The following is an 11419-nucleotide window of genomic DNA, read 5'->3' as shown; positions in this document are numbered from 1 at the left end:
CATGTGTTTGACTTTCATTATTGAATGAAACTGTGTGCCCTTTATAGTCTGTGTATTTGTATATATATCCTATATATATGCTAAGGTCCCGCTACTGACACGATAGCAGTCATGTCGTGCGCATACGTGTAATGAAACCCATGATACCAAAATCTCACTCCAGCCAGGTACCCAAAGTTGGCAACCATTTAGTGTAACAAACCACACAGTCATATACCAGCATCTTAAACTTTAATAGAGTTGAGACAAATAAAAAAAAATACAGTCCCAAATTCTTTTAACACAAATATCAAAAAACCGTAAGATAGAAAAGACAAAAAATCTGAAAAATGTCCCAAAGCTTTTACATTGTGGGTTTAATAATAAAAGACCCGAGATACAACCTGCAACATAAAGCGATAAAAATATAGTGTCTGTCGTGTTATACTGTAAACTCAAAGCTTGCATTCTGCTAGATTTTATGTATCAAGTATAATAAAAGGAGCAAAAACTCTCCACACATTTAAATTTAGCGAACAATTCATCACACCGCAGTTATTTAGGCAAACTAACACTTGTTATCACAATACAGTTATTTCTCCAAGCCCATTAATGAACATTCGTGCATGGTTGAGATGTATTTAGATGTTGGTTAATAACACCGGGAGGTAAACATTAGAAACACAGATCAGGTTTTCCAGTTCTGATGTTGCAGGGTCAGGCAGGGCGTCCTCTGCCAGGGAAAATGTGCCGGGACATTTTATGAGCTGTTGGATGAGGAGCTGCCATTATTGCGGGGGCCACAGTCAGTGAGTCGAACCTAAATTCAAAAAATAATGCCTTTAAGGTGAAAAACGTCTGCCCTTTCCATCATGGTGGCGTTGTCATGGTGCAGCCCTTTAGGTTGCTGGTGAAAACGAGTAACCCTGCCTGCTTTTCACTCCATTTGTGCTGAACTCTCAGAAATATGTTAAATAGTGGTGTCGTTTGAATCATAAATTGTGGTTCTGATTTGGAATTAGTTGATCAGTGCTAGCTGTTTTTCAGAAGTCTACTGCACTAAAGGACCCTTTGATAAACCTGAGAATCAAGGGCTCTATTTTCTAAGAATAAATACTTTTAAACAAAAATTTAAAAAGAGAAATGTTGTACAAAATGGCTTACTTAGATCCTTAAAATGGCTTGGCCGAAACACTGTCTCAAAGCAATGTACATTAGAATAGCTACATGGTATCAAAGACACACTTGAAGGGAATACTTTGCTAATGAGGCGTAACTGGAGGCGTGTCCTTCTTGTTTGAAGTAACAAACTAGGACTCCGCCCACTCAAAGGTCTTTTACACACCTTTGAACTGAATCAAAAGTCAATAGCCAGGAAGAATGTAAAAAAAGCCAACGAGTTGTTTATTGTAGATCTATGGAGTTTAGGTTACAGGTTTGATACTGGGAACAAAAGACAAGTCATCTGTTACTTCAGTTGAACTGATTGACAGTGGACTAACAATATATGCAGCTACCATGCTTCTCTCTAATAAGCCAAGGTTCCTTCTCATACAAACTACGCAAACAGAAATTATATTTACAATTTGTAATAAAAAAGCAAAACAAATAAAAATCACAGCACAGATAAAAATACACAACCCTGGAAAAAAAAAAAAACCTTTATCAACATCTGCCGGGCTAGCCAAATGTCTCTGGTTCCTGATATTACAAACAGATTTCTTTAAAAGCACGTCATTTAAAAGTGGTGAAAAAAGGAAATGTACAACGAAAAAGAAAACGGATTAATTGGGGAAACCCAAGTAGTACATGTGTTCGTAGATATATATAGCCTCAATTACACTCAGGATGACGTCTCCTCCCTGATGTGGAATGTTGTTGCTCCATATCACGGTAAATCTTTATCAGTTGGGTTTTTTTTTTTTAAGTTATTAAAAATGGGGTTCTAGGAAAAGAAAATCTGAAAAAGCGGGGTGGAGGGATGTTCCGTGGCTTGAGGTGGATCTTAGTGTGGGCCACCAGTCCGTTACAAGTGTCTTAGTAATATCCAGGCTGGTACTGCTGGCTCCAGGGCTTCTGGTTCCAGAACTGCACAGGACACACAAGAGATGACACGTTTATTATGAGTATGTACACTCAATCATATGTATATTACAAAAAAGTAAGATGTTTTCAGATCTACTTATTGAAAAACTCCTTGAGTATGGAAAATGTTTTGCACTTTTAGTACAGGTTTTACAGTAATATTGACGTATACACACAGTACCATCATATAACACTGTTGGGGTATAATGAGATTGTTTCCATCCGAACACAATTAGATTTTTCAATATGGATAATGTCACCTAGTATTTTTCACTGAGAACACCAATGTAGTTATTATCTTTCTTTAAAAAAGAGCTCTCCAGCTATGTGCTTGTGGTGACAATATTCGACTGGACCTTTTTTAATATTCACATTAAACTAGTCAAATATGTGCCCGATTTGCTTATGTATTTGGCACTGATGGCGTTAGAAGTCTTGTGATGTGCACAAGAACGATTTTGTATCTGCTCCAAATACTGACCCCTTGCTGCCAGCTCTGGTTGAAGGCCTGGGCCTTGTCCATGCCGTTCCTGTTGCCACCAAAGTTGCCGCCGTTCCTGTTGCCACCAAAGTTGCCATTCTTGTTTCCAAAGTTGCCGTAGTTGCCGCGGTTACCACCTCTCGGCTGGAACTGCTACAATAAAAATAAGGACATTTTATAGAAACATTTCTGTTAGAAACCCAAACCACGTGCTGTAAGGATGTACGAGTCTGTATCAAACCCACCTGGTTGTGGTGGCCCCGGGCCCCTCCACGGTGCATGTTGGCTCCACCCCCTCTGCTCATGTTGCCTCTGTTCATTGGGCCACCTCTGTTCATGGGTCCGCCTCTAGGTCCCATGTTTCTCATTGGTCCGCCACGAGGGGATCCGCCCAGACTAGGAATAGGGCCGCCGCCCCTGTTGAAGTTTCCACGGTTATGGAAGCCTCCTCTGAAGGCGGGGGGAGGCAGGAAGCCGCGGGGTGGGCGGTTGAAGCCTCCACGAGGACCGGGAGCTACAGAGGAAATTGGAAAAGTTAGCATGACTACAATAATGATTTCTTTGCAAAAATAATGGCATTACATCCCAAAATGTCAGTTTACCTCCTCTGAAGTTGCCTCTGTTCTGGAAGCCTCCGCGGCTGCCGCCTCTCGGTCCAGGTCCACTTCCACGGCCAAACTGGTTCTTGCCCCCGCCCCCGCGTCCGCCTCCACGCAGACCACCTCCCCTTTTTGGTGTTGTGCTTCCCTGATTGGGTTTCTTTTCAGCGGGCAGGGCAGTCTTGCTCTCTTCCTTGTACTGCTCCAGCAGCTTGCCGGCCTCCTCCTTCTGCAGCTCGGCGAAGACGACGTCATTGAAGCTCTCTCCCTCTCCCGGCAGCGAGTAGAAGCCTGGAATGGAAGGAAAACAAACCGAACATTACTACACCCGAATCTGACGGAATAGAAAGAAAAGAGACTTAGTACTACTGCTTTGGCTTTATGGCTGAAACATCTTCTATACCTTTCATTTTAAAGAGGGCGTGCTCGGGCACTTCTTTGCCGTCGCTCTCCACCTTCTTCTGGACCCTCTCCTTGTAGTCCTCATCAGAAGGGCAGACCACCACAGCCTTGCGCTGGAAGCCCGCAAACAAGCACATCTTCCTCTTCTGGCCCGGGGCAGACAGGTTAGTCTGGGAAGGGGGGGGGGGGGGGGGGGGAAGAGGATCAATTATACTGTGATTTAAGATAACAAGTACACTCTTATGTATTTTATATTGGCAACAATCAGCTGTGATTCATTGCAAGCCACTTACATGATCCAGGATGTAGTTCCTCTTCTTGCGGGCAGCAATCTCAATAAACTTTCCCAGGAAAAGTGGTGCTCTCTGGGAAATGGCGCTCAGCTTTGTGATGTCCTTTGACTGGCGTTTCAGACTGTTGATCTGTAGAAAATGACCGGATAAATTAGATATCAAAACGTAAAGCAGTAGGAGATGGAGAGCACGACACAGGATTCCCAGAGTTATCAGTACTGACCATCATCTTGTCCACAATAGTGTCACTGCCCAGGATGTAGTATTTCCCGGGGTTCTCCTGGACGTGGTTCTTCACCCATGTGGTCTTCCCTGAGCCTGGCAGGCCGACCATCACTATGATCTATGTGACATGAAGGGAAAGGACAGTTAAGATCAAACTCTGCTGAATATTATAGTTTTAAGAGTCAGTGCATGACAAATTCAAATGGCATCTACTCATTCCTAAGCTTACCTCGCAGTCAGCTTTGGTCTGTGGGCCCTTGAGCCCCCGGACACGGTCGTCCACTGGGATCTGCTGCAGGAAGGTGTAGCCCTGGGGCAGGGGGAAGTACGGAGTCTCCATCTGGCCGAAGTTGAACTCCACAGCACAGTTATGGCAGATGACGTGTGGGAAGAGGGCCTGGCCGCTCAGAGAGTCCTTGTTGACCTGGAAAGCAACAGCTGGCTCCCCGCCATTCTTCGAACAGGACAGCACCACCTCATCTCCCTCAAAGTCCTAAGGAAAGAATGCATTCATATAAATCCATGTGTGAATTTTGGTGTCTCTTATCCTGCTCTTGCTTGGTTTCTATCAGTTTTAATTAGTTATTAGGATAGCATTATGTCTTACAATGAGGCAGCAGATGACGTCATTCTCCTCGTAGGTTTCTCCAAAGTCCTCGGTCACACAGTTGGTGGTCTTCTTGGCTTTCCCAGAGTATGCATAAGAATGTTCCTCCTCGCCTGAAAATTAAGTGAAGGACACAATTCTTAAAAATATCTTGTGACTCCAGATGACCTGAATTAACTAAATATGCCAGTTACTCAGATTCTGATTCATTGATGTTGGACATCGGCCAAAGACCATTATATTATGCAGCCAGAGCTGGAGCCATTTTAAATCATCATGTCATGCTGCTTGTGAACCACCAGAGGGAGCTCTCCGGACAGACTGCCATTTCATGCAGAATCACATCAGCCTCCTGCTTCTAAGTCTTATATGGCTGACATGCATAAATTCCTTAGTTTTTTCCTCTTGCAATGAATAAATGCATCGTTAAGTCCCACCAAGATAATGTTTTATATTGAGCTCTTCTATATTCTGCATGAATGAGTTATACCAAATGGCTGCATTGGCTTAGTCACCATTTTGTGGATCAAATCAATGATATTCCATGATTGCCAGATCACTATAGACATAACAATTAGCTCTACAACAACCTGACTACTGAATAACGGATTGAAAAACATACCAAGAAGTAGGGTGCCAGTAGACAGGGACCAGCCGACCTGGACATCATGAATCTCCATGTTCTTGCTGGAGATGTGCTTCACAGGGATTTTCTCTGCAATCTGTTGACATGAAGAAAAACACAATTATATCAGGATATGTTTCGCTTGTTCAACGAGTAGCTTTATTAAAACCATTTTACACATATTTGTAACCATTGTTTAACCGTCTACATAAGCCTCAACCCCTTCAGAGATGTTATGGTTCACATGGCAGGGAAAGGTTAATTCTTCACAATGTAAACACACAATTGTGTGAACAGCGTGGAATACATCAGCTTTGTAACTGTACCTTAATCTCAAAGCAGGCTTTGCCTTTGTTCATGCCATAGGTGGCCTTGCCTCCGGACCAGAGGTAAGCAAAACTCTCCATGGTGAGAGATGAGGCGCTGTAACGGTCCCGCGACACCTTAAAGTGCAAGTCGCAGTTGTCTGGAACACAACAAAAAGGACAGTCGATATTAACACAATAGTTCCTGCTAATTGTCATGTCTTCTTGGACAGGTGTTTGAATTCATAAAACTTGCTTGAGATATTTATTTACATTGAGTTATTATCCACATTTAAAATCACTCACAGGTATCCAGACAGACTTTGGTGTCATCAAACTCCTCATCTTCCTCCTCAAGGGGTGGCACGGGAGACTTGAATGAGGCCCTGAAAAGATATGCCAACATGTCAATGAGAGTATTCACGTGCCACTGCATATGAGCAACATATAGAAGCCTTGGGTACCACTGGCCGAAAAATATTTGTGGAGGAAAGACAGAGTAGGGGGAACAATACAAAATAGAAAGAGTAAATGGGGCAAGCGAGCCTCCAAAGTTTTATCAGGATATTGTCAGCTGTGTGATTGGCCAGACAACACTTACCTTACCCAGCGAAATCTAAAATGAGAGAAAAGCATCCCTGCTAGCCCTTGAATGCAAGGCTATCCGTTGGTGAAGCTGATAATAAAAAATAAAAAATCTCCCCTTTCAGATTGGATTTTATGATCTCCAGGAATGCTGATAGAAGGTGCGGTTATATTTAACTTGCCTTAAGTGGAATTCCCAATTCAAAAAGATCAAGACCAAGTCACTGTTTTGAGTTTCCACCATGATTGGCTGCTTAAAACGAGTAATCAAAGTATCACAAGAACTACAGCAACTTACCAACTCTGTAGCATGAGAATAGGTACCAACATCTCTTCATTTCAAGACCAACTAGTCAAAATTGTTGAAAAATAAACATTACACTGAGGCTTAAGCAATTCCAGTGAAGTTGTGTTTTTAGAAGGAAGATATAGATTTAGTGCATTCCTTTGCAGCTGTCTTTACATCTCCAGAGACATCTGTCATGGATGGGGGGCTTGGCGAACATACTGTCTAAGTCAGCTAGTGGCTCCAACAACGGCTGCTGCTCTATAGACCCCATGGCTTCAAATAGGGCAGATGTGAAACAGTAACAGTTGTTTGGGGAAATGTGATGATGGAGCTGTTTTTTTAATAGAGTTTAATGGACACTTGCAATAAAATGTAGGTTGTCGGGGGTGGGCACCACAAAAGGCAGCAAACCTATCATATGTTATCAAATCTGGTGGAAGTAACATGTATTATAAGTCAGGCTTTTGAATTTTTTTGAATTAAAATTGGTCTTAAATTTGATTCTGGCCGGTTTATCCTTATTGTGTCAACAGCGCAATGAAAACAAAACACTGACCAAGAAGTCAGTACATGTATGCACACACATCCACTCACCACTACCCATGCATGATGTTACCTGCGCGGGGGGATAGAAACAAGCTTTGCAAACACAGGCATCCACACCATGAAAACATACACACAAGACATGAGACAGAGATAGCATTTTGACGTCATACAACCAGTGAAATAAAAAACAAAACGGAAAAATGTAAAGACCATTGCGAGGCAAAAACGATGGACGGTCAATAGTGAGCTCCTCTGTGGACGTTTGGGGAATTTGCTACATCCTTGTGTGCTACCCTGCAGCAGTGGACCCCTCCTCCCATGCCCCTGAGCTATTCCTCTCCACCCCCCTTTCTGCTACTTTCCTCTGGGTTCTCTTTGAGCAGCTTTGATTCACCTTCAGCACACAATGGGCTTTCCAAAACAATAAGTGGCATGAGGAACAAATGTGGAAATTCAGAGAGACTTGATAGTTGCACTTCTGCTACAGAATGCAGTAACATGTGAGTGGGCACTGTAAAGGTAAGGCTCTTAAAGTAGTCAGGGATGACTCTCAAAAACAGGTGAAAGTAAGGTTATAAATATATATATAATGAGGGTTTTCCTCATGCTAGTTATATGTGCATTGGCACTTAAAGCCAATACAGTTCAACAAAGCTATAGATGGCGCTTCAGGGATGCTGAAGGCCATTTTTGCTCTGTCCCATCCTTACCAGCTGTATTTGTTCTCTTCAATAAATTCAAAGTAGCCCCTTCCATGTTCCTCCCGGCGTCTCTTAACACCCTTCTTATTCTTCTGATCAGCATTCGTGTCTTTGTCCGCATCCCCTTTGAAAATAGAACAAAGATATAGAATGAGGTGTTCCTTTTTGTGAGAGAGAGGTCGGACTGGCAGTGGGGTTCTGGCCCACAAAGCCCGTTCATTAGTTACAGTGTCGACCATAATCATCAATATTAAATAAAGAAGAGGCAACACCTCATGATTACACTTAAATAAAACACAATCAGAAATTGTAACAGCTCTAATGACCAGAGATAAGAATTACAATGTAGGCTGGTCGATATGAACATTGTGAACAGTGTTTGCTGGGGCTGGAAAACAAGTCTCTGCAAAGTAAAGGGACATTAAGCCTGCAATAAAGGGCTTAGAATATGTGTTTCTCATTAGGATCCAGCAATTTAACTAAAGAAGTCTACTGCTGTCTGGGACAAATGCATCATGCAAGGAAATGGGAATACCTATGTAGCCCTGGGTTGACCCCTCCCCCCCATATCTTGCCCTAAATAACCTAGTTGGCTAATCACGTAAACTCGGATTGTTATCTTCATCCAACAAGACTACACTTTCTATTCGAACCACCGACAAACTAACCACGTGCCTACCCAATCTCCTGCACAGCTCTGGGTCAGACAGTTCAGGCGTTCCCAGCTCTACTGACGGCTAATACATTTAGACTTTACACAGCAGGCCACCCTTTTTATTCCTAAGGAGTTTGTAATTTGAGTTGAATTTGTAACGTTTTTGTTGAAACTCCCCAATTGTCTTCTGACTAGTTAGAGGCGGACGAAGCCACCCTACAATCACTGCAGCAGTCACATATTTAAACATGCTGCTTTAACGTTACGCCATTATGAAACAGGTTATACAAAGTAACGTTTAGTCATCATATTGGTGCATCTCCACTGTACCACCCCATTCGTAGCTAACCTTAATTATGGGAACCCCTGAACTAGCTAACCGGCTGATCCGCTAGTTAGCACGGCACCACAGACACAAAGAAAATGACGTTAGCTGGCAAGCTAACACGCTAACCGAGCAAAACGAAAAGCCGCACTAAGCTAGGTTAAATGAATATATTAATTCTGACTTCATTAGCGTAGTTTAGGTTAATACCGACACTGAACTATTACAAATAAGCTAAAGCTTACCTTCGTGGACGGACTATCGAAACTTAACGTTACAAAATAGTGAACGTTAGCTAACCAAGGTGGTGACCGTTGCTAACGTCAGATGAGCATGGCATGCTAACGGTTTCAGTTTGATGCTAACGCTTGCTAGTTTAGTTGGTTTATATAATCTAGCTCAACATGGACGCTCTGTTGTATGGTAACGCATTCATATGTAATGATCCCCAGTCGGCTCTCTACCGCGGTAGCATTAACGCTATAGCAAAACTCGACACCCAGCCACAGTCCATCCAGCCAGACACATTTTCCAAACCAACCCGGCCGACTCACCCTCTGCAGTCTGGTCCGCGGGCTCACCATCCTCTGTGTCTATTTTCTCCATGTCGTCGACATCACCCTTGAGCATGGGATCCATCTCGTCGTCTTCGTCCTCTTCCCCCTCACCCATCTCTTCGTCCTCGGCAACGGCATCATCGTTGCCTCCATTTTCCGGTTCTGGTTCTTCTTCCTCCTCCTCCTCATCCTCGTTGGCCTCCATGCTTTCTTCTATCGGGCCCTCACCTTCTTCTTCCTCTCCCATGCCCTCATGGTCGGCGGCCTGGCCGGAACCCTCGACCGCCACAGCTTCTGGGTCCAGCGGGGAATCTCTGCCGAGGGCCTCCTCGTCCAGCGCGACCTGCAGGCGGTCCATTAGGTCGGCCTTCAGACCCTTGTCGGAAAGATCACGCTTTTTCAGCTCGTCCTTCAGCTCGTTCACTTTCAGCTTTTTGACGTTAATTGAGCTCATTGTGAATGTTTAAAGGCAAATATATTTAATAAAATTCACAAATACGACTATGAATAAATAACTGGAAGCCTTTTGTCGAAAGATGAAGCTCAATACTGCGCCAAATGGCACCGCGCTGTCCGACCAAGCTTTAACCGGCAAAAGAGCTGAGCGGCTGGGTGTGGGGGAGGCGGATGACGTCCCTTACCGTAATTACCCAGAGAGCAGTGCGGCCTGGTGGTTATATATCCCGTCGACCATCTGTCGTTGGCCCAATAACAAAACCAATCCAATAGGAAGCGTTGATGTGGAAGAAAGTGGGGCAAACACCCAGGATTTTACTTTTATATTTGCACTATTAGTAAAAGTGGGAATATAACTTACCGTAACCCACTGCATTAAACTACCAATAGCAGTTACAAATACGCATGCGTCGTGTTTCTAGCCAGATAATAGTACAGTAATTAAATAAACAATAGCCTGTTATGTAGGGTAGCCTACAGTACACTATAAGGTACCTGGAACAAAAGTCCTTGTATGCTATAATTCATGTTTTGAAAACCTCTTCTAAAAGTAATGTCTTTGAAGGGAAAATATAAAAGATTAATGAAAACGTTTTAATTGAGTAAATATCTTAAGTTACAACTGTTTATAGCCTACTGGCAGATTTTTTCACATCAAAACGTATTTTACAATTATATGTAACTATAGGAAATCAAAAACCATCTAGCCAATGAAGTAAACGAAAAGGCAACATTTTATTTGTATCATTTTTAATATATATATATTTTCTAAATGGGCCCACATTAATTTGTTTTATCCTACGTGCTGATTTTGAATGAGCACTCTATTCTGTACAACGTAAATACCAAACTATGAATAAATAACACATTTTGGCATGTTTATATATTATTTAATCAGTTATCGTTTACGCAGAAAAAACTGCTCCTTTGCGACACTAAAGACACTATCTTGTTTGATATGTTGTCACTCTTTCCTTATCTTAAAAAAGAAAACAGTCTACACTTATCTAAAGGTATACTCCACTGATTTGACTAATTTAGTGAAAACTATTAATTTTGTCTGGCTTTTGAGCTATGTCAAGTCTGTTAATGTTATGGTCATGTGTTTTAAATCTATACTAGGGATTTTAAAGTGCGTTTATCTCGACCTCTGCTGCATCAATTTGGATTTGTGTTCCATTTACCTGTCTCTTAGTCCCTCAGCTTTATCAAATCAAATCAAGTTTTATTTATATAGCACATTTATAAAATATTTTTGGTCGAGCCAAAGTGCTGTACATATAATAAAAATAGCCTACATAGAGACACTTTACAGCAAATACAACAGATTGTGCAGAATATCAGTATGAGAAAAACGACACCCTCTATCCAGGGAGAGCAACAGAGGAGGGATCCCTCTCACAGGACGGACAGACGTGCAATAGATGCCGTGTGTAACTCGAAGAGATAATACATTTTACAGCATATAGACCGAATGTTAGGAAATGCATGTGTCTGTAATAAGAAGATGAATCCACGAGGATGTCAGCTTTATGCGAGTGCAGTACTACATTGCTGGAGATAACACTTTAATTGAATGGTCTACTTCTACCTTAATACAATATGACTATCATGATGTTGCATGTTTTGCATAGTTCCATTCAGGTTTTTTTCTAAAGCATTCCCCTATATTACACTTAGCCTATGCTCTTCTTAATTGGCTCA

At 42.3% G+C, this 11419-nt stretch overlaps 1 protein-coding gene across 1 annotated transcript; it reads right to left on the bottom strand.

Annotated features, from left to right (window-relative positions):
- Positions 1–1357: 1357 nt before the first annotated feature.
- hnrnpub (heterogeneous nuclear ribonucleoprotein Ub) lies at positions 1358–9891 on the bottom strand. The gene is made up of 14 exons (XM_034075472.2): positions 9257–9891; positions 7732–7846; positions 5908–5987; positions 5623–5762; positions 5294–5393; positions 4672–4784; positions 4294–4557; positions 4063–4182; positions 3840–3968; positions 3548–3716; positions 3148–3435; positions 2791–3059; positions 2546–2698; positions 1358–2067 (listed from the first exon to the last, which is right to left on the bottom strand). Exons 1-14 carry the CDS (start codon positions 9711–9713, stop codon positions 2017–2019), a joined length of 2448 nt encoding a protein of 815 aa, XP_033931363.1. The 5' UTR covers positions 9714–9891; the 3' UTR covers positions 1358–2016.
- Positions 9892–11419: the final 1528 nt, after the last annotated feature.

The sequence above is a fragment of the Pseudochaenichthys georgianus genome, chromosome 24 (assembly GCF_902827115.2).
Source record: "Pseudochaenichthys georgianus chromosome 24, fPseGeo1.2, whole genome shotgun sequence".
Classification (NCBI taxonomy): Eukaryota; Metazoa; Chordata; class Actinopteri; order Perciformes; family Channichthyidae; genus Pseudochaenichthys; species Pseudochaenichthys georgianus.
The sequence above is the reverse complement of the archived record's forward strand: the minus strand, read 5'-3'. Positions and strand labels throughout refer to the sequence as shown.